General features: G+C 43.9%; 3 protein-coding genes across 3 annotated transcripts in view; 1 reads left to right on the top strand and 2 right to left on the bottom strand.

The window, feature by feature from the left end:
• Positions 1-2,509: 2,509 nt before the first annotated feature.
• The window catches only part of Scgdelta (sarcoglycan delta), a 238,950-nt gene continuing 215,989 nt past the window's right edge, over positions 2,510-25,470 (top strand). Inside the window, exon 1 of the mRNA XM_071785779.1 lies at positions 2,510-2,622. Within this exon, the coding sequence (XP_071641880.1) occupies positions 2,620-2,622 (3 nt within the window). The 5' untranslated portion in view covers positions 2,510-2,619. The remainder of the gene's footprint in view (positions 2,623-25,470) is intronic.
• Positions 11,239-16,609, bottom strand: LOC139818072 (uncharacterized). Its single transcript, XM_071786499.1, has 5 exons — positions 14,666-16,609; positions 14,246-14,353; positions 13,917-14,132; positions 12,917-13,237; positions 11,239-12,837 (listed from the first exon to the last, which is right to left on the bottom strand). Exons 1-5 carry the CDS (start codon positions 16,607-16,609, stop codon positions 12,679-12,681), a joined length of 2,748 nt encoding a protein of 915 aa, XP_071642600.1. The 3' UTR covers positions 11,239-12,678.
• LOC139818073 (uncharacterized) lies at positions 16,634-18,154 on the bottom strand. The gene is made up of 2 exons (XM_071786500.1): positions 17,952-18,154; positions 16,634-17,672 (listed from the first exon to the last, which is right to left on the bottom strand). Exons 1-2 carry the CDS (start codon positions 18,026-18,028, stop codon positions 16,634-16,636), a joined length of 1,116 nt encoding a protein of 371 aa, XP_071642601.1. The 5' UTR covers positions 18,029-18,154.

Genomic DNA, 25,470 nt, shown 5'->3' with positions numbered 1-25,470 from the left:
CTAATAATATTTTTTATATCATTGGTATTTGGTGGAAAGAATCTCAATTTATTTACCAAGCACCAAATCTTCTGAGCGACTTCGTCTAATTAAAGATAAGTAATCAAGAAATGCCTAGTCGGTGTAAAACGTCCTAATATTCTCTCAGTAAATGGAATTTGTTAAAAAAAGAAGCTGTGAGGTAACAAGATGGAATTACGAAGTGTACTTTAAGGTCGAATAGATACTACAGAAGGATGCGAGCAATTACAGAAGTATTTGTAAGTGCAGCGCTTCCAGACAAAGGGTAACGAGAATGGCGTTAAACGGATCCAATCTGTTCTTCGTTAATTTCCGTCTTGTTAATCATTATCAGAATGAAAGGCCCTCGGAAGAGGTGTATGGATACCCGGCTGTTGACCAGCCGCAGCCGCTGTATATTAAAGCGTCGTGAACATCAAACGACCACTAGGCTCGGCCAGACAGCCGAATAAGACGTCACGAATTAAAGCCATATCGCGGTAGTACGAGAGGGTTTCTCGTTTCTCTCTCTTGCGTGGCATTAGGCTACTATTGTTTCACCGACGAGGACGACAACGACCGTCTTTCACGAGACCAATAAGATACATATTTAAGTAGCCATCAGAATGTTGCATTCATATTATTCTTTTAGCTATTTTTTTTAATAAAACGATGTAGAAAATCTTATTTTCCTGGAAGGACAGAATTTTGCAAGTATCTGGTGGTATTTAATTAAAGCAATACTAAGAACATTGGAACTGTCTAAATGATATTTGAAGCTTATTTATTAATTATTATTTCACGTGTTCATTATATAGTATGATCTTTTATATCAATGTTTCTTTATATAAATTATAAAATATCGATAATGCAAAACTTTTCACAAGAATATCGTCAACAAAAGCGATAGACAAAACTAAGAGCGTCATAGTAATAATAAAACATTGCGCGTCTCACAACGTAAGAAAGATAAAGAATATCGTTAACAAAAGCGATAGACAAAACAAAGAGCGTCATAGTAATAATAAAACATTGCCCGTCTCACAACGTAAGAAAGCTAAAGCGACGGGTATAATTAAACGGACACGCGGGACTCCAATTAAAGTCTCGTCCCAAATTCGACGTTCGAAGTACCTCTGTCGAAGGCGAGGAGTCACAGCGCGAGGCAATGGGACGGCGCAGGATGGCAAAAAGATTTAATTCGTTTTCGATTTAATTCGCCGCGAGGCAAACTATTGTTTCGGCCGATCCGCGCGACAGAACGCGCGTGCGCGCTCGGAACCGACGACCGATGAAAATGAAATTAGGAATGAACGAAAAGAGGGAAAAAAAGAGGATACGCGCGAGCCATAACGCGCAAGAGAAGGTTGCAGGAAAAAGAAAGAGAGATAGAATAACGGCGGAGGATAAAAGAGACGGAAAGAGAGAGAAAACAAGAGATAGCGAGAGAGGAAGAGTGAGAGAGAGAGAGGGGGGGGAGTCGACGTACCAACCCCCTTATCCGATAGACCGACACGTACTAAACCCTTTCCCCCCCGTTGACAGTTTACTCGCGGTTCGCTTGTCATCGGCAAAGATACAAAGATAATTGGTCATTGGGGTATGCCATCGCGCGGGGCGAAGCGAGATAGACGAAACCAAGTACTTTGAAGAGGGCAGGCACTTTGAGCAGATTTGCTTTGGCCGTTGTTTCGGGCTGGTATTTTAGTTTAGATCAAAAGACTGACGCCACTGACCAATTCAGCCGTATCTAAGCTGTCGGCTCTCCGTCCTACCGTCGGCATCCTTTCTCGTTCTCTCTGTCTCGCCGCTCGTCGTGTGTCGTGTGTGTCTCGCGTTGTTATACAACGCGGGTCCCTGTCCTCCTCTCTCTCTCAAGTTCGCCGCCTTTCCCTTTTAACGGTAGATTCTTTGACGGTCTGCTTGTCTTACGCGAGACTTAATTATGATTAGCGATATTTAGCATCTAGTTCGAGCCAAATAAAATTTAAATATTTATTTCATATTAATGCACAGAGCGTATATAACATTTTTTGATTGTGTATTTGCTAGATGCAATGTACCGTTAATAATTCAAAAAGAGAGTACTATTTGATACACTAACTATCGAAATCCGCTGAGTCGGTCGGTCGATTTTGGGTGATCATAACAATTCCTTAATAGTATGCTTTTTCAAATCTTTCTCTATATCGTAAGTTTTTGGTTAAAATTATCAGGCATTTTCTTCGAACAACATCAAATATGGAAAAGTTATACCGAAAAGTTTCTATAATATATTAAATAGTGGATATGAATCGTGATACCGCGACGCAAATTTAACTATGCTAAATATATAGTATAAATGCATGAGATCGGAAATATCAGCATTCATATTCTTCGAGATATTGTTTAAAAACTTTAAGACTGAAGCGCTCCTATTCTCAACGCAAATTTTATTTTTTTCCGTAGAGACAATCTTTACAAGTCTTCCAAACTCGAACGCAACGCGATGGCGAGGAAAAAGAAAACGGCGAGAGAGAGAGAGAGACAGAAAACTCTGACAAGCTGGAAGCGATAGAATTGAAGTTCACACGGCAGGTGGCATAATGGGCATGCACGGTACGCGTGATTTGCATACCAATGGTGAGTAATATAAATTACACGTAATTACTTGGGCATTCGGGAGAGCCGCTAATTTTATTCCGCCCTAATTTCCATTCGCGATTGCTGCGACATCTGTATGTAATAACGACAAGGTATAGGTTCAGCCATGAACTTATTTAAATTACGTGAGTTCGATTTTACCGCCGTTTGATTGGCGACTCGCGGAATTCTATGTGAACGCTTGATAATTCGCCGTTTACCGCCGTAAACTCCTCGATACACGATGGTGTCGGGAAGCGAGTTCCGAAAAGTCCAATTTTACATCATGTACCCCCTGGTGTTACCTGGTAGAATATCGTCTTGCGAAAGCGCGCGACTCGCAGGATAAGGCGCGCTCGTAAAATTGGACGGCGCCGTTATTCCGCCCTTTTCCAATTAAAAAAGTTAACCGCGCCGTGCTATTAGAATTGTATCGCGAGACGTGTACACGGTTATCAGGGACGAACGCGCGATACTTAGGAATCGGCGACGCCTCCGGTACGTTACTGTTAAGCGTTTTGCTGCCCACTTTTTTTCCCCTCGACGTTGGACGATACGGACGGTGCCGTCTCGTGGCGTTTAATTTTCCAAGTTTTTCCTCGAAATGGGTCTTGGAAGTTGCTCAGTTTCGCGAGAGAGGAAGGAAAGGAAAAAGAAGGAAGTGGATGAGGCGTAGGAAGAGGTGCTAACTTCGACGCCTCGCGATCCTTTTTAATGTTTATAGTTTCGAGACGCGCTCCTCCCCTTCCCTCAGCGCACGCCGTAAACATGGTTGCAACTACACGGCGCGGAGGCTCGCGCCTTGCACGGCTCGGCGCGGAGATAATTAGAGAAATATCGTTTAATAAAGTTCAACCACTCGAGCGCCGAAAGCTCGGGCTCTACCGCTCTCTCGCGAGAGATTCGCGGCGCGCGGCTATGCGATGGAAAGCGCGAGTACGATCGCGAAACTTGGCTAATTGTTTGCCAACGAGGTCGGCTTAGTGGCTGCCGACGCCTTCCTGCAGGTGGAACACGATAGTCGCGGATATCTTTGCGGATCAGCGGGATGTTGGATATACGCAATCGCGTATATGAGCGTTTCGCAATAAAGGTTTTTGCGATATTAACGATTTTGAAAAGGCGCTGAAAAATAGATCAAAGAAAATGGTCTGAGATAAATAATCTGAGCTGAAATTGAATTGATTTTTTTTTTGAGCGACAAGTATCTACTGACATTTTTCTTTAACTTTTCTGATTTATTAAAAGAATAAGGAATACAATTATATATATAGTTATCTCTCAATTTTTAACGCTTACGACGATCGTATGGCCTATCCTATTATTTTCGGGCGATAAATCGATCATTGGTATACGGCACGTGTCCGGTGGACACGTAATCGAGCGGCGGTGAAACCGACCATCATTTTATCCCGAAAATTTCGCAAAGGTTGTTTGGCATCGAGGCGATGGCACAAGGGGTGAATCCGGCCGACACTGATTTAGAAGCTATAAGTCAGCACCGACGCGCAATTACCCCCCTTCGCCTGTCAGAGAGCCGATTCGAGCACGGCTTTCGCCGCGGGATGCTTACCCTGATCCGACCCCACGGGCTTATAGCTTTTGAAAATGGCGAAAAATGTGAGCCGGGGGGGTCGCCGTTCGCCGGGCGACCTAGGCTTCTCTCACCCGTCTAAATGCAAACGTTATCATCGCGGACAATTTTGTTGTCGCTCGTTAACCGTGCGCCACGACAAGTAATCGATCGACGAGTAATCGATCGCCGAGGATGCATGTGAAATTCGAGAAAGGAGACTGTATCGACGGCCGATAGATAGCTCGGGATAGAAAGAGAAAAATGAAATTTTCCGATGCACTAGAAACTCGCCGAGGAACCAATTTCTGCGAGGTGAAGTTCCATTTTGCTGTACGCGTCAGTTTTGCAGCAGAATGATGTGGCTTTATATAAGCAACATATATATCTGTAATGGCAGCGTTATTATTTTTGCTACAAAGAAATACGTAATTTTTACATTTAACACTCTTGAATTTTTTGCATATATATTTAAAATCGATTACTCTATATAATGCTTAAGCCAAATAAAATTTAAGTATTTTTTTTCGTATTAACATAGATAGCGGTTTTGTGTATTCGTTAGAAATAATGTATTTGACTATTACTGCTACATTATTAAAATATTTATGTTTTTAAACCACATGGTTCTGTTGGGAATGTAACACACAAGGTGTCAATTTGCTGAATTAGTCATCGATCAGTTCTGTATTAACCTTTGACTAGAACAAGTCTATTTTTATATCAATCTAATCATCAAAATATAAATCATATAACTCTGTACTTTTCTTCTTAAATCTTCATCAATTTTCTTTATATCGCGAACTTGTTTGATAGTAGTATTTTCCTCAAACAAATTTAAATCTTCTAAATTTATTCTCGCCAAAAATGATCGCATATCATAAATTATTAAATTAAATTAGATTTCCTCGTTAAATTAGATTTTCTCTTTAAATTAAATTTTCTGATTCTCTTCTCTACTCTCGTGTCGCAATATTTAATGAAGGAATCGGAAACACGTTGCAAATTTGACTTTGATAACCATTATCGCGGTGACGGGTTCGGGCGATGTGATGCGTCGAGCAGGACGAGCTCATTCTGAATTCGGTCGAATAAGAGCTCGAGGTGCCTGCGAACGTCTCGGGTGCATGGTAGACGGCCGCGCAAAGTAAAGGCTTTGACCAAGACTCCGGTATGTAAATACACTTTGCGGCCTTCTCTGCGATGACGCCGGGCCGCGCTATCGCTCCTGCAGCGGTGCCAGTTCCCTATGGATTCCCCGTAACACCCGCATTCCAATACGAAACAGTCGGAGAACCTACCTCGCGGAGGCCTGGAAGGATCGAACAGAGAGCCACAGGACCGTGCGCTACGTTATCCGGCTTTTCTACGACTGGGATAACTGAGACGCTTGCGGTGACTCACATGACACGATATTACAATGTAATCCGGCTCTACGGAGCCAAGTTTATTTATAAATCGACCTATTTTACCGAGACTCGTACGCAAAAAATGATAATTATTTTTATAACAAAAGAAACATTAGAATTAGAATAGCTAAAACATCTTAAGTTAGCAAAGCTATTTTATTAATAATGATATCATTAAATCATTTGCTGGAGATGCTACTTCAATCTCTGATTGTTACAAGTCCTCCGTAATACAACGCAAGCAGTTACAAAACAAACTTTTCGTTTTACAGAGAACTGGACATTCGTAAGTAATCAACAAATTAGTCTGATGATATTTGAAATATTTGTCAACGCTGGCAATTTTAATTCTACTGCAACTAGATCACAGGTTTGCATCGAGAGTCTCGCATACTTAGCAGACTTCGCGGGCTCTTGTAACCGCTTGCCTATAGAGAAGTAATCACGGGGGAAGTTTAATTGGGACTTCGTTCGTAATAAGTTTTCGAAGAGTATTCGACGGTACATGGTGAAGCCTTCGTGCTTCAGACTCCCCCTCCGATTGCCCGCCCGCTTTTTGAATTCACAATCGATAATTCGGTGCAGCGTAATATCCGCCCTAGAGGCGACCGGGTAATTCGCTCGGTCGTCTCGCAATTCCATTTACACGACGGCTTAACCCAAGGTTAATTCGATAGTAACATTAATCGTCGCGCCAACAACGATCGCTCTATAAACTGAAATTTTAGCAAATCGCGATGTGCGCACAGATAACCGAATCATCTTCGTTCGAGTTTAAATGGAATTGTTTTCAAATTTTTATTCATTAATCACCGAAATGATTAATATGAAAAATTAAAAACTTGTCAAAGGAAATTGTATAGGATCCAACAAAATACCGGTTCAGAAAAAAGTTTGTTCCAAGTTGTTCGACAGATCGGTAGTTGATAGAGACCGCGTTAATCTTACGCTTGAAAACTGTAATAAGGAAATAGATGAAAATGCAAACGTTGATTTAAACATCTTAAAAGCCATTATTTATACTTGTACAACGTCGATACTTGCGAGACATTGAGCGACGTCGGTGCTTATAGTCATGCTGCAAAGACTATGGAGTAACGAAAGAGCTAAATACTATCGAGGGTCTAGTTAAACCAGCTGGAAGACTGGAGAAACCATTTTTTTACGCTTTTTCCCTCGCGCCTTTTCTTCTCATATTTCAGTCTAATTGCTCTGCTTACGTTGGAACGGATGAAGCTTCTCCGGTCACGTGTCCTCGCCGTCGCACTCGAATCGCTTCGCCGTAAAGTTTCCGCTTTGCGTCTCGTCGCGCTTAACAGACGGAGAAACGTGCATTTGCGGTGCTGCGGCTTGCAAGACTTTAATGTCCATTCTCTCGCACACACTCGTGGAACGGCTCACTGCCTCCTCGTTGCAGCGCGCCGCTGCTTCGGTCATTGAGATTATGCATCTGTACCGAACCGTAGAAAGGATGCGGGAAAGGGTATATAGAAATTACATTGTCGGTCACGTTGCATTAGCGAGGTACGAAACGAACATCACATTGCGAAATCGATTTCAAGCTTCTCTACGCGCAATTAACGTTGTCTAATTAAATTATCGAACATTTATCGCGATTAAAGACACACGTGCACAAATCTGGAAACGTATCGGTTCACAAGACGCACTCGGAGCGCTGATGGCTAAAATTGACGATTCAAATTCACTTCGCCGAGTCGCCCGGATTCTTCCCATTTGGAAATGCGGTTCGAATTTTGATCGTTTGTTTGCACTGTGCTTATACTGGAATCTCACCGGGTCAAAGAACATCGATAGACTGGTTGCGCGGTGAGTCGCGTGTAGCTGCCATCGGCACAGAATAGTTTTAACAATAATACTACGTGACGCACGAGCGAAACAGAAGAATCGCGCGTCTCGTCGCGCCGCTCGGTTGATGTAACGATGTCGGGGGCAACCGTGACGGGCGCGGCCTTCCGGATGCGACCGGATGTTGAGAGTGTAGTCCATTACGAGCGGTAATCCTCCGCACGAAATCGCGTCGCGTAGAGTTCCCCGAATTCGACGGAAAATCACGGCCAGCGTCGCATCGTGCTGTGCCGCTTTTTTTCTTGCGACGACAAAATTCCTTGACATATTTGATAATCGATTCAGCGAGTGAATAATAACAGCGGGACAATTATGTCATTAACGCCCAGTTTCACAAGTGTCGGTTATCTTTTAATCTTAGATTAACTCACTCTTTGTCTCTTTCTAATGTCCATTTCTATCAACGCAGGTTAATTTTAATCTTGGTTTAACTTACCTGTCATCTTTTCCTAGTTCTAAGAGTTAGAAAAAGATACTTATTGTTAGTAAGTTAAACCGCGATTAAAGTTAATCTACATTGGTAGAAATGGGCATAAGGGGGACATTAGGGTGACTTAATCTAAGGTTAAAAGTTAACCGGCACTTGAGTGAAACTGGGCCTGAGAAACTTCAATCAATGGCGGTCTTTTGAAAATCGCAGCAAGTTGAAAAATATATGTAACGATCGATATGCATGAAGCGTGTTTATTTAATGAATGAAAGGTCTGAAAAATTACGAGTTTCATTTATCTTGTACCACTTACTTGTAACTGCTTACTTCGCACAGATTTCATCTATCTTCTGCTTAATTTACGGTTTACGCGTTCTTACGGGATCATCTACTACGTCTTAACGATTCTATCAAGCGTAGCGTCCAGAGAAAAAAATCGCAATCTTGCCACCGAGACCTAGATGCCTCGGAAAACTCGATTAGGTCTTATACATCGCGTTTTTGGACGGATACGAGAAGCAAATTTAAAGTTTTAATTAGGAAGCAGAAAAAACAGAAGCAGAAAAAAAAGGCAGAGCGGTGTCGCAGAAACCGCGGGCATTGCGGTTTCAATTTGATTATAGCTTCTATGGATTATCGCGCATTCATTCGTTACTCCACTGTCGCGGTTGTACGTTGACGTAGGTTGACGACGCACACATTGCACCATCGCGAAACTTTATGACAATAGATCGAACGGGCACGAATGGCCGGCAGGAAGCTGCTTCTCGTCCGATTTGAGTGAATGGGTGTGCGTGCGGCCGTGTGTTTTGCTCTCTGTCGTACATTGCACGCAAGTAACGAAGCGAATCGCCCCGCAGCTCCGTATCTATGACGCATAGGTATACGTATATGTGCGAAGTATCATGGACACACTCGCCACATTTTCCTTCGCCTCCTGAATTTCCCGAATGCTCCTCTAGCTCTTACGTTAATTTCGCGAATAATTTTACGAAATCTCGCAGTCCGCTGATCATCGAAATTTTACTGATTGTAATATGGCTAATATTATATATAAAATCACCTCTCTTCCCGCTCTATTCCTCTCTGTCGTTTATTTTAACTCGTGACGTTCGTTAAGATCTAAAACGAAACTTTCGGGACTTCGGGACTCTGAAGTTACAAATCGCGAGTGATAAATGATATTTAGATAAAAATGTCGTACTTTTTGCGATTAATCTCAAACGGATCTCTCTCTTCAGCGGAAGTTTATATCGAGCGCTCGTTACGTAAAGATACCCGATATGAAAAATCAAAAGAATTCATGAGATATTCGTGCGCCTCTGGAAAATTCAGGAATAAAGCGATATACGGCGAAGCGGGTCGCGCCCAGTATTTTTACGCGGGAGACATAGGAAAAGCGGAAAAAAAGAAAAACAGCGAATCGATCGATTCGATTATTCGTGCGCTTAGGATTCTCTCGGTATCGAGAGCGGCGTCCGCTGTCGAATGTGCGACGCTATTGAATAAAGTGACCGAAGTGTCGCTTCCGGTGACGCTTTTTACCCTTTTTTTTCCAAGGGTGCGCCGCACAATAACGATAACGATGATCACCGAGCATGCGAGCGGCCGCGTCTTACTTTACATTCACGGTGTATTACGCAATGAAGGCGCGCGCCGCAGGCGGGGGAAAATTGCAACGAGGCACGATTCCGTATCGATATTCTCCGATCTCGTAGGTGTACATTTCGCCGTTTCAGTCGACGAATAAGTCCAGGTTTAGTTTTAATTTACATGGGCTTAGTTTTAATTTACAAACGATCGGTAATATTAGACATAACGGTGACCGAATCCGACAGCAACGGCGAAAGACGTGACTTCAGCGAGTCACGGCGCGTGACAAAGTCCCACCGATCTAGCTCGTAGTTTGCAATATATATGCGCGATATGATTCTGCACGCATCGTTGAATTGTGAAACAACGGGGGACTCCGCATTCGTATATGTATATATGAAACCAGCGCCTGTATACGCGCGGTGGATCAATTCAGTTTTGCCTAACACTGTCTATCGCGCATTCTATTTCCGCGGCGGATAGTTCGTCAATTCGACAGAAAAATCGTGAGACTCGACGCGGGGCAAGGTCCGGTGTTCAAAATTGAAGTAATTAAAACCCGGGTACGCGGGGGCCAGGAAAGAGTTGGCTATTGTCAGTCGGGAGCGTGCGCCTTGTTAAATTTCTCGGTCGAGCGGGATCCTTCGTCGCAAGTGGAGCGAAACGGATGGTCAATGGCCAATGATGACTCTAAACTGTCTCTCTCTTTCTCTCTCTCTCTTTCTCTTCGCTCGCTCTCTTCCCTCTGTCGAGCCACCCGCCGGTTCGTACCCGGTCTGCTTCCGATTCCCTTTCTGTCTCCTTTTTAAAAGCTCCTCTTTCCCTCGTTTTTCTTTTTTTCTCGTAAAGTTCGTGACTCACCAGCAGTTCTCTCTCGAAAAGGGGTTAAAAAAAAAAGAAACAATAAGGGATGTATCTTTCAAGTTCGAGATTTTTCAGCAGTATCCTCGTTAGTATCGGGTATAGACTGAACAGTTTTGAACAAAATACGCTAATCTGTCTTCAAATCAGTCATTTCTTCCCAGATTTGTTGTCTTCTAAGAAGACTCGTTGTCAAAATTAAATATATTAATTAAATTTATGATTAACATTAAATGATTATATATAATATAACGTAATCTATTAAAAACAAATAAAGTACTTTTACTTCGCCAGTGAGTGATAAAATTAACAAACTCCTTTGCTTCGACCAAACTGGCTATTTTTATTTAATTAGCACAACGCGTTTCGACCAAGATTCCGGTCCTTTTCAAGTGCGTACAATATTAACCGCTTGCGAATCATTTCGTAGACTCATTGCTGCCACTTTGATTTAATGGAGTGTTTTGCAAGCGGTTAATATTGTACGCACTTGAAAAGGACCGGAATCTTGGTCGAAACGCGTTGTGCTATAATTAAATAAAAATAGCCAGTTTGGTCGAAGCAAAGGAGTTTGTTAATATGTAATCTATTAATTTTTAATTAATTTTTTTTATTTTTTAACTAGTTATTTCCTTGATTTGTCGTGAATCTCCACGTAAATAGTGACGCGATAAAGATTAGATGCGCGATGTTTGATTGCATTTACAAAAAGCAATTTTTCCTACTAACTTTCTTCTTTCATAGAAAACGGATTGTCTGAGGAGCGTCTGAAAAGAAAAGAAACAGGTCAATCGTGTATTTTTGGCATGTCATCTAAAGGCCACCGTGCGTGCAAATATTTAGCGAAACGCGCGAATAATGTTTCACGTTTCGTACGGCAGCATCGCGCCGGGATGCGGCGTACGTGCAAGGGAAAAAAAGGTTAAACAAATATTAAAGGCAAACAGAGAAGAACTGGATTCGAAGCGCGTGGCGAACCCGTTCCGACCGGCGCGTTGGTTCTCTTGAATCTCTTTCTCTCTCTTTCTTTTCCTCCTCTCCCTCCTTTTTCTCTCGTTTTCCGATCCATATCCTCGAGGCGAAAAATCCCCAGCTATGATTTTAGCCACGATGTCACACCCTGACGACTCGTTACCTCGTAATGACTCTTTGCTCGTTGACGCGATATAATTTGAATCCGCGATATTCCGCGGAAAAACGAGAAGGATATCATGGCGGGGAGATACGTCGCAACAAGAAAGATGTATCGCAAACGAGAAGAGCTTTACTTTCTCTCTCTCTCTTTCTTTTTTTTACTTCTCGCTGCCGCCGTTTGCGCGGGTCTAAGGCGCGTTTTCTGTCGTAAGCAGAAGCACTGTCAGGACATCCGGCGTCCGTGATACGTTTCCAATATTTCATCGGCTCGTTTGCGTTATTTCGCTAGACAACTCGTCGATGCGAGATCGTCGGCTCTATAGCTCAGCTTCAGGTATCCATCCTTTTTATTCCCCATTGTCACTTTATTTCTTTTTTCTTTTTTACAAGATCACTTTACATTATTACCTATGTTTGCAATACGGCGTTCGGCTCGTTAATCGAAATCGAGAAGTATCTAAAATGTCAAACGCCTTTTACAAACGCGCGGTACAACACTTTGTTTCCAACTTGAAGAGAAACATGCGTTTTGCGGATTGTCTCTTGCATATCGATAAGAGATTTATTAGTGAATGGAAATGGCATTATTAACATTACAGTTATTACGTGCACGTATTTAATGGAGTTCAATGCAATGAGACTTGAGTGATCGATAATTGATGCGAAATACAGTATTAGTCGGTGCGCCGCGTTGCCAATGAATTAATTTGCCGCGTGTATGTGCGCGTGTACGTGTACACACGTAGCGCGTGCGAGAGGGGGAGACAGAAATCGGACTGTTAATCCAATCTACACGCCAAATCAGGAATAATGGCCCGGTAACCGTTCGCGCCTTTTAATACATCCATACATTTTGATTCGAGGTATAGGAGACCCGAGCGAGAAACTTGATTTCTACGTTGCGTCGAGACCGGCGAAACGCGGCGATCATTAGCAGAAAATTAGGTCCTCGTAATTGAACGTTTGTCGAAATTTCCCGGGAATTGTTCGCGATTGAAGCGTCCACGGCGGCTACGCGGAGGTTAACCGTTCGCCGCATACAGGAAATGGGCGTTCTGCGCCGTGTCATCGTGCGGTCGTATCGGTTACACGAATGTATTTGGCGCCAGAGCATGCAGGCGCGATGGCGGAACTTTGAGGGCCCTATCGACAAAATCTTTCCACGCATCCGTCTCTCCCGTTTCTGTTGATTATTCGTCGAACGACGAGGCGGCACTTTGAGGACCGCGGACTTTGAAACCGCCAATCTGCTCGACGTTCATTTCCGGCCCATACGCCTCGCGGTCGACGACGGCGTGTTTCGCGGGATCGGTGGTCATTGCAATTCTTAACGCATCCGGCAGCGAAATCTGAAAGCGTAATGACGGGATAAAGGAAAACAATTGTTCAGCATTATTTTGCTGAAAAAATTATTCAGAGCGAACTTACCTTCGAACGTTCGCCGAACCATTTTGCGAACGCCCTGACGCTCTCGAGATCCGTTATGCCTCCCCAGACCACGTCCATCGTCTCGAGATCCGTCATTACGTTCTCGCATCGGAGCCATCTCTCTCTCACCCGATTTCCGGGCGGCACGAATCGAAGCTCCCGGGGTATCGCGGTGCCAAACGCCATTGTTTTGGCCGGCCTGCTCTCGGCTTTGGCATCTCTGATCAGATGCTTCCTGGTCATGGCGAGCTCGCCTGCATCATGACATTGTCTCGCTGCGGCTACTCCGTTAGGCACCATCGGCATTTCCCTTATCGACATCTATTTTAAAAATACAATCAAATATTTTAATATTTAAATTCTTAACAGTGATTTAATAAGGACGCTCATTAGCATCAAAATTTAAATCGATTATCAATTTAAGTATGTAGATTTACCGTTCCAATTTGAAGCTGCGTTTTAAGACAAAAAATCTTGGACCGTAAATGGCATTTCTCTCCTTAATTGTACATCATAAACGGTCGAGTTTTATTTATTATTTCGAATATTTTATTTTCTTATCTCCTTTTTCAGCGCAACATAAAAAAAGTTTCCTTCTTGCTAGGAGTTTCTGGTCGTAAACGTACAAATTGCAGAAACGATATTATAATAATTATTTTCTATCGTTAATTCAGTTGCAAATAGAGCCGATATTTTTTCTTGGAGAGAAAACATTACTTTCTTCACAACTTTACGATTCGATTGGTTTTAATTCGCGAGACACGAACGCGCAATCAGGTCAGGCTTCTAGCATCGCGTTGAAGTTATAATTCAAATCCCACGTTGTGCGCGGTTCACCGCTCAAAGTGCGTGTTACCGTTGTTACATCATGCATCGCATTATGATGTTACGCCGTTGCAGAAACTATCGCGTGCGCGCATTTCGCGAGAACGCATTTGCGGGAGCGCGCGATACGCGCTATACGCGTCCCGTGCATTTTGTTTCCATGCATTCTGTGTACCTCCATCGTCCTGCTGGCGTCGGCCGTAAAGTCAATTTCGAACATATCTCCGAGGACGTCCTCGTCGATGACGCTGTCGGTGCCGCCTAAACTGCGCAGCCACTCGCAGAAGTCACGGCATATCCTGTCCGTAATATTTCTAGCTCTCATCTCAAGAGTGGCCTCGGGATCGTAGCCTTTGAGATCGGCCGCCGTTAAAGGACGCCAAGTGACAACCTGTGACGATCGGCGGGCTTCGGTTTATTAAAGAAACGAGGATATTCCCGTTGCGCTGGAGCTAACGGGAGGATTTCGCGCGAGGTCGATAATATTATTTCGCGTTGTCGTACCTTGCGCCGCGGTTTCCTCAAAAAGAGAGCGTAAGGATTCGATCTGACTTGACCTACTTTACGCTCATCTCCGCTCGTCGAAATGTCTTTGGTCGTCGGGGGATGCACCTGCGGGCGTATAAAAGCTCAACTAATAACTCTCGAACGGACAAAGCGGACTGTCTCCGAGCAACGATAGAATTCAGAGTATTAAATGAGAGACTTATTTCCATTCTCGACTTATATAATTTACTTTTACATGAAAAATATGTGACGTAGCGAAAATGTAATTTTTAGTAAGGAAATTTAATTAAAATTATAATCATAAAAATATATAAGGCTAAAAATTTTAAAGTTATGGTGGAAATTCTCCTTAAAAAGAATCTAAATTTATTATAAAATTATATTATCGAATGTCTGGTAATTGTAGAATGTACGTACAATCAAATCGAAAGGAATTTCGCCTTCCGTTTCTTCTTCTTCTTCTTCTTGTTCTTCCTCCTCTTCCTCTTCCGTTTCGTAATGCACCGCGGTCTCTTTTCGTACGGCTCTTTTCGGGTACCAGGCCGGCATGCCCAATAATGGGGCGACGAGATTGTAGGAGTCGAGCGGCAGGATACGTCTCAACAGACGGGAATTGCAAGCGGGAGGCTGTTTCGCGGAGAAAACAAGGTCAGACGGGAATTTATCGGGGTTCAAATAACGTTCCGAATCCACCAGCAATTTCGTTAATCTCGCGGCTAGTCTAGCGCGTTTTTTCGTCGTCGTCGTGTCGGCGTCATGTTGCTTTATCAGCCGCGAGGAGAACTCGTTCGCCAGGCTCTCCAACGTGGTCGTGGCCGACGTGTCTCCGCGATTCGCCTTCTCTAAAAATCGCGTGATTTCGGCAACTGTCAACAGCGGTAATTCCGCGCGCCTCTCCGCTTTCGCCGAGTCGGAGGAAGTCGACCCTTTCGCGGAATCTATCTCCTCCAAGGGGATTACCTTTCCACGCCCGCCTTCCGCCTCGCCTCGAGCAGTCTCGAACGTACGTCTCGCAGAATCCTTCGATAAATCCTCGATGCTCGCGCAACTGTATCCTCTCTTCAGCTCGCCCTTTCGTGCAGATTCTACGATTGGCGATATCAGCTGTTGCTGCGACTTAACTTTCAAGAGGGCTCTCGGGGTCCGCGAAGTCGCATCCTTCTCCCCGTCGGCCTTTTCAGGTTTCGCGGGAACGTCGGTCATCTTCGCCGACGGTCTTTCCTCTCTCTTGGTGGTTTCCGCGGGTTTCACGTCATCGTAATATTCATCGTCGGACTTTTCCTTCGTCAAAGTCACGCTCTCCATGAGAGCGATTCGCGCCTCCATCGTAGTCGGTTTCCTGTGTCTCAGGGCCCGCAGGGGTTCCATGCTGGGTAGCAAGACCGTGGGCAGGTGACAGGGCGCCATGTTTTTGTACTGAGACGGATCGTTGTCCAACGCAAGCGGGGATGACGCTTCGTCGTCGGAGGTGTGCGCTTCCGAGGACGAAATTTTCGATCGTTCGACGTCCGACGACATCGAAATCGAGCTGGAAGCGGCTTTCAAGCTCTTTCGATCTTTGGATAGCAGGCTTTCGGTGGATCTCAATGGTGTTTTATCCTTAGAAGATTGATTTGGATCGATCTTTATCGAAATCTCGGTGTCCTCTTGTTCCATCCGAGGCGACGGGGACATCGATTTGCTTGACGCGTCCTCAACCGTTTCCGGATACTTCAGAATCCCCTTTCTCCGGGAATATAATATCTTTTGCAATTCCTCGCGAATTTCCGAAAGTCCGCCGGAGCTGGACTCGCTGTCGTCCTTCGCTTCAATTTCCGTTGGGACAGCCTCGGTTTCGCTCGTCTTCCGCAGGGATTTATGCATGCAGGATAAGCACCTGTCGCGGTTCCTGCGTCGAAAGCACGAGACCCTCGGAATGGCGTCCAGGAGACTCGCCGAACGGCTTTCCCGGGTCTCGTACTTAGCGAACTTCGTGCTGAAGGCGGACCTCGCCAACGATTTCGCGGGAGCCATGGAGGATTTGCCGGAGTCCGACCTTAACGGCTTATATTTAACGCCCGGCTCTCCGATATTTGTGGCCCACGTTTCTCTCAATCTTCTTTGCATTTCGCGGAGGGAAGGATATTCTGGGCTGCGGGTCCTGGATTCAGGACTCTCGCTCTCGGCGACGTCCAACCTGTCTGTACCCACTATCGATCTATCGGTGGAAGCGCGCGATCTCTCCGACGTTTCCTCCCACACTTCGGGCTTAAAATTCAGATTTTTGTTAAGCGTCAGGCGCTTTAGAGCCTTGTACGCGCATCGTTGCGAATAATTCAAGAATTCCCGCGTTTTATCATCGACCGTCCGCTTCGATTGCATTTGAAGATTGGGTAGCGTATCTTGTCATTCTGATTCATCGATGAGTTTTTCCCGAATTTCAGGAGTCTGTGAATTCGACGACTTATTTATTACTTCGTCAGATATCGCTTTAACTTTATTCTGGGGCTGAAACGATTCTGGAAATGACGACACGATTTTTAATCCCTTTGCGATCTTTTTTTCTTTCGTCGATTTTTTGCCGAGAGAAAATTCAAGTTTCGATATATGAACGTCAGATATGAAATTGCGTTGTTTGTCTAGTGTATCATTTTTCCTATCTTTAGATTCGACCTCTGCAATTCCACTCGCGGTTAAATCAATAGCATTATCCGGATAATACTTCAACTCCCTTCGTGGTGGAACGGTAACCCTTTTGATCTTCTTGCTCTTGACAGAAGTTATTCCGCTCTTATCTTTATCATATTTAGACGTATCCTTCACATGCGGCAATTTGTGCAACTTTTCTCCCGGCGACGCGCCCGCTCTCGGGTCTTCCGTCAAATACCTCTCGATATCGTCGTCGAAAATTCTCACCGCGGGCTCGTGTCTGTGAAAGGGACACGTCCTCTTTGAGTACACTCTTCCATCTCCCGATCCGTCATGCGGCGTGATAGAATTTTTAGACGGAACATCAAGGGACTCTTTATACGAATTCGCGTTTTTGATCGTAGATTTATTCTGAATGGCGAAAAGCGCGTGTTGTTCCTCCGCGCTCGCGACCGCGTCACTCTTCGGCGGTCTCTTCAACGGTGTGGGAGGTGAGATTTTAACTATTGGCTCTCGCGCGTTAGAGGGAACATTTTCGTTGTTCCCTCTTGTGGAAATATCTGGTGCTTCGGAGGATTTCGGATCTACGAGAAGTACGTTCTTGTCGAGGCCTTGAGGAGCGGGAGAATCTACGATATCGCGAAGACTCGTTTTAAAATCGCGTAAAATAGGAATGATGGGAAGGTAGGATGATTTTGGAAAAGGCTCTCTTACTCTAATCAACCTTTTTTCTTCTTCATCGCAAAACTTTTTCCAGTACTCCTTCGATTTAGGAAAAGGACGTTCCCAAGGTGATCTGAAGCAAGGTTATATATTGTACATGACAAGAAATTATGTAACTAATTTATAATGGCAATAATTTGGTGGGAAATATGTTTAATACCTATAGATTTACTTTATAAATTTTTTTCTGAAGTGAAGTACTGTCTAACGAATGAATGAATGAATTAATATGCTAAATGAATTAGTAAGACATAATTATCAATAAACATTTATCTGACGTTTGAAAAATATGTTTATCGTAAACGTATATAATATTGTTATATTAGTTTAGTTCTTGAATTATTCAACATACTTCGTTCCTTCGATAATACGTAGCTTTTGCATTAAATAACGATGTCTGGGCTGCTTCGGTCTTGATGGACGAGACATTTTGAACAATTCCACAGTATTTTGCACACCTGCGTAATAGTTTGACGAGTTTGCTGTATTGATATAATTTTTTTTTGTTATATTTAATCAAGCCGCGATTGGGTTTCCGGCATCCCGTGATTGCCGATATGGACTACTGAAGGTATTTAATCTCGTTATCGATCAAACAAATTCGGAGCATAGCGCAAATGCCGCAGACGTCAGTCCTATGACGAGCTTCCACGAACCAGGAAGAGATGGTGGTACTTTCCTCTGAAGCTTGTATTGATCGCGTGAACACGTTGCTCGAGTTCTGTACCATCGACTGACGATTCATCGCGTTCCTTTTCGTTTTCTGAACGTCGTGGCCACGTTTCCAACGGTGACCAAATTTGTATCTATCGCGGATAATATCGAAGCGCTAAATATATTTATCTGAAAAGGATTCACATGAATTGGCTGGTGTATACTCAAAATGTGACGGATGTTCCACAAGATGTCTTCACCATTTAAATTCTGCGCTTTACGCACGTACCGCGCCTGCAGGGATGACTGATCCGCACAGTCATTACGGCTTAGCAAACCCACGGATTCGAGTTCACTGCACTGCGGACATTCACATATATTTACATATCATATACACATCCGTGTACTCGCGAATGATACTTCAACAAACGTTTGAAGAAAAACAAGAGCAAGATATAATTTAACCCAGAAAGAGAATACAAAATTTACATCATATTTAATGTAAATAGAACAGGATAGTTAAAATTCATTTTTTACTTATATCTCTCCAAAGTGTTGCAAATATAAATATACAGACATGCAATATAGATTTCTTTAATTTTTAATACATGCGAGGATCGCTTTTACTTTTATATAATTAATCTCTTTCACAGAATAAGGTTAACAAGAAGGGAAAAAATAGAGTGTATTTTTGAAATTTAATGTGCGAGCATTAGTGATGTATTCATTTATTATATAATTTATATCAGATTTACGTCAGACTTCGAGAAGTGTAGAAAACGTACAGGTCTTTTCTAGATAAATGTTTAGCGTTCAATTAATGTCCATGACAAATGCAATTTCGGTTATCTTTGAAAAATAATACCTAAATATAAAATGTAAGTATGATTTTATAATTTAACAGAGATGAAAGAGAGAAAGGGAGAGGACAACAAAGAGAATACATTTCACAAAGTAATTATTTTAGAAGCAAAAGAGGCATCTCTTTTCGCGCGCAACGAGCGTCGTGTAGTTATATACGCAACTTCGGTATTAACTGCCGGCCAATAAGCTGCAGCACAAATTGCGCTCGCTTGTGGCGACTGAGGAAGCTCAGAAACTTCCAATGCGCCTCCCCGTGTGTATTTTGCAATAAATAGACGCATTGCGCAAACAATAAGTTACGTACGTAATTACGTATATAACTTATGCGAGGAGGAGCACACACTAACGTTTCGCACTATGGTACGTTGACCTAACGACGGGACAAGGTACCCCGGCGCAGCGTGGTCGCTATCTTATTTCCGTTGTCTCAGCTGTCGCCAGTTTTCCGGTCGGGTGCATCTTGCATTCGGCGAAGGAGAGACAATTGGGTGAAAATAATTACTTATCGCCGCTGTATTTCGAATTGGAATCGCTCGCGTTATCTAAATCGAAATTTTGAATAAAACATTTGATCTCTGAAAAATGCATTTAGCGTAGAAAATTAACGTAGGAATAATGAAAAAGTTTTTCTCAAGCATCGTAATAATTTATTCAGATCTTTTGCTCGCAAATGTGCGAATATGAAAATGTGTGGGTTATATTTGACAAATTTAAATTAAGTTAATCTAAATTAATTATTTGAGTTTTATAAAATTTTATTTCTGTGTTTGCGAGAAATAAACGCAAATACGCACGGGAATATCGTTATCGAGATCGACGAAACTGCATTTTCGCAAAATATCCTCGGCAAAGCCTGCAAAGCGGAGATTATTCAGCATTACCAGTTGTTAAACGCGAGTCTATCGGATCGGTCGCTCGATCGGTCGACGATCTCTCGACACTTTGTGGTCCAGGATCGATATTTCGAATCCGTCCTCGCGGAATTCCGGGATCTTTGATCCGCGCTGCACTCCGCGCGAGAGTACACTGGAGTACATTGGACGTGTTGGAATGAGTAATTCGTGGTTCGGCGGAGTTTGACAGTTCGCTAAAAAGCTCTCTGCCGCGCCCGCAGGAAGTGAGTTGACAGTCAGGAGAATGCGTATACGCGCACATTCTGGCGCCGGCGCGGCGCCGCCGCGCCGGTGTAGCCGCGGACAATGGTGTTCATTAATGACGCTTGAAACTCGTTCCGCGGATATTGTCGTAATATTAAAATGCGAACAAAACGCTCCTCTTTTTAGTGTTATTTCTTAACATTAACGCACTGTTATCGTTTCTCACAGTCCTAACATTGTTTCTCCTCTTGTTGATTCTCCGATTTTTAAAATTGTTTCTTCTATGCGACCGCGACGATAGCACTTACTTAAATTAGCGACACTTAATTGACATCGCAACGCGGACGATATTAATTTCACGCAATTGGCAACGTAGTAATATGTCCATGAATAAATATTTGTCGTACAAGGGAATCAATTTGATTTCATGCAGAGTGACGAAACGTAGGCATGCAAAAAAGGCCATTAGGAACCCCATTAATGGACGGGATTGCGACGGGATGCGACTGTTTCGCGTTTCGCCGGAAGCATACGTTGGAAGCGTGTGCGTGGGTCGCGTGCACACCCTGGTTAGAGGTGAGGACGTCAGCCAACCCGAGTCGTGCGGAAATCCCGGGAATATTTGAGCAGCGAATGTCTAAGCAGCGTCGGATATCAGACCGTCTGATACCTCGCCGCTCTGACAGCGGGTCGTCGACGTGTGTAAAGTTAGTCGGCGTGACAATGATAGCGCGCGAGAAACTCGGCGGAAAATTACACGTGTTTTCTGCCGCGCGCCCGCGGACGGGGGAATAATTACACATTGGCCGGGAATGCAAGTTTCATGTTTTCGAAATATAAATTCTGATTAGAAATCCCGTAATGTCATGAGCTTATAAATGTATATGCCGCGTGGCGTAATTCAAATATTCATCGGTGCCGGCGGCGCGGCGGCGAGGCTAATAAAGTTGGGAAAACCCGTTGTGAATTTGTATACTGATAAATTTTATAAAAACTATTTTCTACCCCACACGAGAGAGAGAGAACCTGGCGTAATTTCATATACTCGCATGACTTCCTGAAAATAAAATGTTGCTATTTAACTTTAAATTTAATTGGGGGATTAAATTTAAACGCATTTGAAAACGAGACGCTGGCGTTTTCTCGTTAACTCTTATTAACTAACGCTTTATATCTGTTACTTCGTCAAAAGATTCCATTACAAAGGAACGTAAACGCAATGTGAAATTTTGAATTGCACATTGCCGCTTCAATGTCGCTTACGGGCTATATTTGCTCGTTGGAGATATAACTGGAGGTGTGCACAATCCGAGTATAATTTCTCTGCCGCTTATACGTATAAAATAATAAGATACGATCAATGCCGTTAAAGCACGGGACGCAGTTTGGAATGGACGCGTTTGGAACGGCGCGCGGCGGCAATTAATTGCGGAGTGGAATTGCTCTTTGTTACGGGAAAAATCGCGGATAATGCCTTTCCGCGCCGCCGCGCCGCAACGTTTAAAGCGCGGCACGAGCTATATACGATGGGATAGGTACGTGAGATTACTTTGGACTTTCAGTTAACGCACGGCTTTGAAACAAGGTGCCGCGGCCTGTTTCCCCTGCGCTGCCGGCAAACTTTAATTTAATTCGCGCTCATACGTCAGGCATATTGCAGACTCGTTGCCTGCTATTTCAGACCGGAGAGCGATAATCAGCCGGCGCCTTCTTCGCGAACGGCCCCCCCGTCGAGTGTCTTGGAGATGTTTCGTCGCGTCTTACGAGATATCTCGGAGTCAGACTATTGAGAAAGCCTGATTAATTTGACGTCTCTATCTAATGCTTTCTCCGAAAAGCACGAATAGCAAGAACGAGAGGATTTTTTCTGGTTTTTAACTGATATAACTTTTAACGATAAAAATAGGAATTATAAATTTTTCAGGGTTGTCTTGAAATAAAAGCGCTAATTATTGCATTTATTATAGACATTACGCTAATTGATGCTATAATACTTTAGATCGCACAACGTAGACACTTTTAAAATAATTTTCGTTATTTATTCGTGACGATCGTAAAATTGCCGGTTGATATAAAAGGTGCGTTATTTACGTCACATGCAGAATCTTAGCCACTGAGAATTTATCTCCGCTTTATCAATTCGATATGGGAAATACCGGAAATACCGGAAACGGATCGCCCGCTCGAAATATGAGAAACGTTCTCACGAAACGAGGCAAAAATCTTTAAATCATCGCGCAGGCAACGTTACGCGCTAAATATCCGAACGAGCACACAAACTTCAACGATATAATCGGGTTACGCGTAATTATTTTGTCGCTCGTACGGTATACGTGAGTAGGTACATACACACATTGAAATTCCGTCGAGCGGAGAGCGGGCGTGAAAAAATTTTTAAACGCGAAACTAATGGTTATTCGCCGCACACGGAGTAATTAGAACTTTTCCGCGCTAATGCTAAACTGATTGGGAAACGCCCGCCCGTGTACAGGACTCGCTTCACACACGTACACACCAATACGCGCGCATACAGTCTGGCAGAATGAATTTGAGAACCAGTCGGAGCACGGGGGAAACAAGATTAGGCGGCTAACTTTGTTTGCCAGGACCAATCAGCAGGCCCAAGAATCTCAACTCGGCCCGAGTACATTCTTCTCGAATTAAGATGACTTCCGTAATGTAGTTCGTGATTGAAATAATTCTATATACCGTTGTGTCTATCTCATCGGAAATGATGTTAATTAATATTCCGCAATTCTGCAATTTCACAGTATTTGCGATTGTATTCCTTCTGAGAAATTAGTTATTGTCCAAATTCAGCGTAAACAGAAGTCTTATCGATGACGTGTTTTTACGACCGAAAGTAAACTATACGAACTTTACACAAATATATACTTTTCTCGTGCCGCGACTTGAATAGTACGCGCCGGATTTAGTAGAGTTAGTCAAACGACGATGATAATTCCTATGGGCGCGCGCGCGCGCTGCGAACGGGGGTTTAATAAAAAGCGGAGTCGCGGAGAAAGTGGCTTCCCGAGGTTATCGCCGCTCGTAAACGCCCGGGGAATATACCCGATTATGGAAAATCCTGCCTGCAACTCTTCTTTTCCCTTTGCGCGAGCCCCTCTTTCTCTCCCGCCTTACCGTCGCTGTCTTACACATTTCGCCAGACGTCTCTTCACCGAGCGTCTTCTCACGTGGCTCGCGAGAGAGCAGCCTTATCCCGGATTCTCGGCGTACCCCGTGCGCGGGACCGCAGACACACGGAGGTCGTCGTCGGCGGGCGCGGGAGGATCGGTCGTAGGACGCGCGTAGTAACGCGAGGTCGAATCAGAGGAGAATGGACCACCCCCTGTTATCAGCTCGGAACCAGCCTTCCCCGAGCCGACAAATTACTACATCCCCACCAGCGCCCCATTCCGGTACCAAATCAAGCCGATCTCTCCTACCGCCGGTTCGCCTGTGTCTTTTCCTTGTCCCATCTCCCTCGCGACACTCGCTGCTTGCCGCCTGGTGCCAAGGTCAAAGTATCAACGGTACATTATGGTATAAGCTCACTCTCGGAAATTAGGAACCGTTCCATTACTTGATGAGGAGCAAGTTTCAACATTGCGACCGCGATTTGAGGACTCGCGGCATTTTTTTCTATCGATCTCTCATCTAGAACATGGCCAGAAAAAAAAGATGTCTGTTTAATTTAGAACAGCGTTAAACCACGTTGCTGCGACCAGGTTTCTGAGCAATTTATTGGAGAAAGGAGCGATTCCTATTTCCTTTCTCGAGCTTTTTAGCTTTCTTAAAGATGTAAAATTTTCCATCCATGAAGATATCGTTAATAAACCTCAACCATTTTCTTCCCTCTTGTCGGCGTGGTGCATATGGAGACGAGTGTGAGAGAGAACGGCGGAATAAGGGGCGTCTGCACGGGGCGGGATAAGGTGGGATGACGCCGAAACGTATGGCCTCTGATTTATAAAGGAAATAATTTCGCGGGGGCAATCCTTTACGTCGAGTACCCGGAACGTGCGAGAGAGGAAGGAGGGCGAGAGGTAGGGCGAGTGGCTGCATGGGTACGGCCGCTCATCTCCCTTAAAATTCATTACCTCGACTAATAGCGACGTTTAATATTTGGTTGCGGGCCGGACGTTTTACGGTAGATCACTCTAATACACGGAAACTATGACAATATCTCCGGCACCACAATCAGCAATTACCCGCGGATTTTCCACCGTTCTCGTCTATTTCGGCCTCGCTGCTTTTTTGCGGCTTTTTAATTACGTGTCTATCGAGTGTGCAAATAAAAAATGCGATATTGAATAGCATTTTTAATTAAGTTAAATGGGATTGGATTACGGGCAACACAGAGTTCAGCGCTATTCGCGCGCGCGCGTGGCAGCGAGAATACAGATCTCTTAATATAACATAATCTTCAGCTGTCACACGAATGTCGCGATCGATTTACTCGCCTTTTACCGTGACGTTTAATTTAAAGCGCCAATTTAGCATTGATCTCGACTAATAGGCAATTACCTCGCGACCCTCCATTAATTAGCCGAACCTTGTTACGGACGCGCGTGGAAAAAACATGGACGTGAGTTGACACAATTAGCTCATCGTGCGTGAGCTTTTTTGAAATTTAGTTTCGCGTTCGATTGCAACATAACCGTTCGTTTTACAGCGACGAGTCGCTTAAATACGCCGTCCCGTCACGAGAACGCGTTTTCAGGATGCCAAGTCACTTTGCCGGGCGAGATGTAACATTTATGCCGCGCGAATGTCAGAATTACGCGGCGAATTTTTTTTTCTCCCGCCCCGGTTTTCGTGCGCTCTCTCTCTCTCCACCCATCAACCGGAGGTGGCTCGACTTCCGCGCGATAGCTCGCGGCGGATTGTAGTAAATTTTTTAATTCCTTACCGCGCGGCTGCGTTCCGAGATGGAGGTAATGAAAACACACCGTCACGCCTAAGTTTCCCTCTTGGTCCTTTGCATATTACATGAGGTTTTTGTTAGCGCTAGATTTTAAGTACTGATAAGACATGACAAAAGGGAAAGAGACTCGAACTCGAAGCAAGATTTTTAGGTGTTAGTAAAGAAAATTCTCACATTTGACATTCTTTTTTTTCCCCGAAGGGAATAATTTACATCGAGAACTGTCTTGAACTGTCTTGAAGACATCCCGAGGAGGCAATGCCGTATTATTTGAAGAGAAATAAAACGGCTTTTTAATACACGGCAATGTTTGTAAAATATGCATT

Source organism: Temnothorax longispinosus, chromosome 8 (genome assembly GCF_030848805.1).
Source record: "Temnothorax longispinosus isolate EJ_2023e chromosome 8, Tlon_JGU_v1, whole genome shotgun sequence".
NCBI lineage: Eukaryota > Metazoa > Arthropoda > Insecta > Hymenoptera > Formicidae > Temnothorax > Temnothorax longispinosus.
The sequence above is the reverse complement of the archived record's forward strand: the minus strand, read 5'-3'. Positions and strand labels throughout refer to the sequence as shown.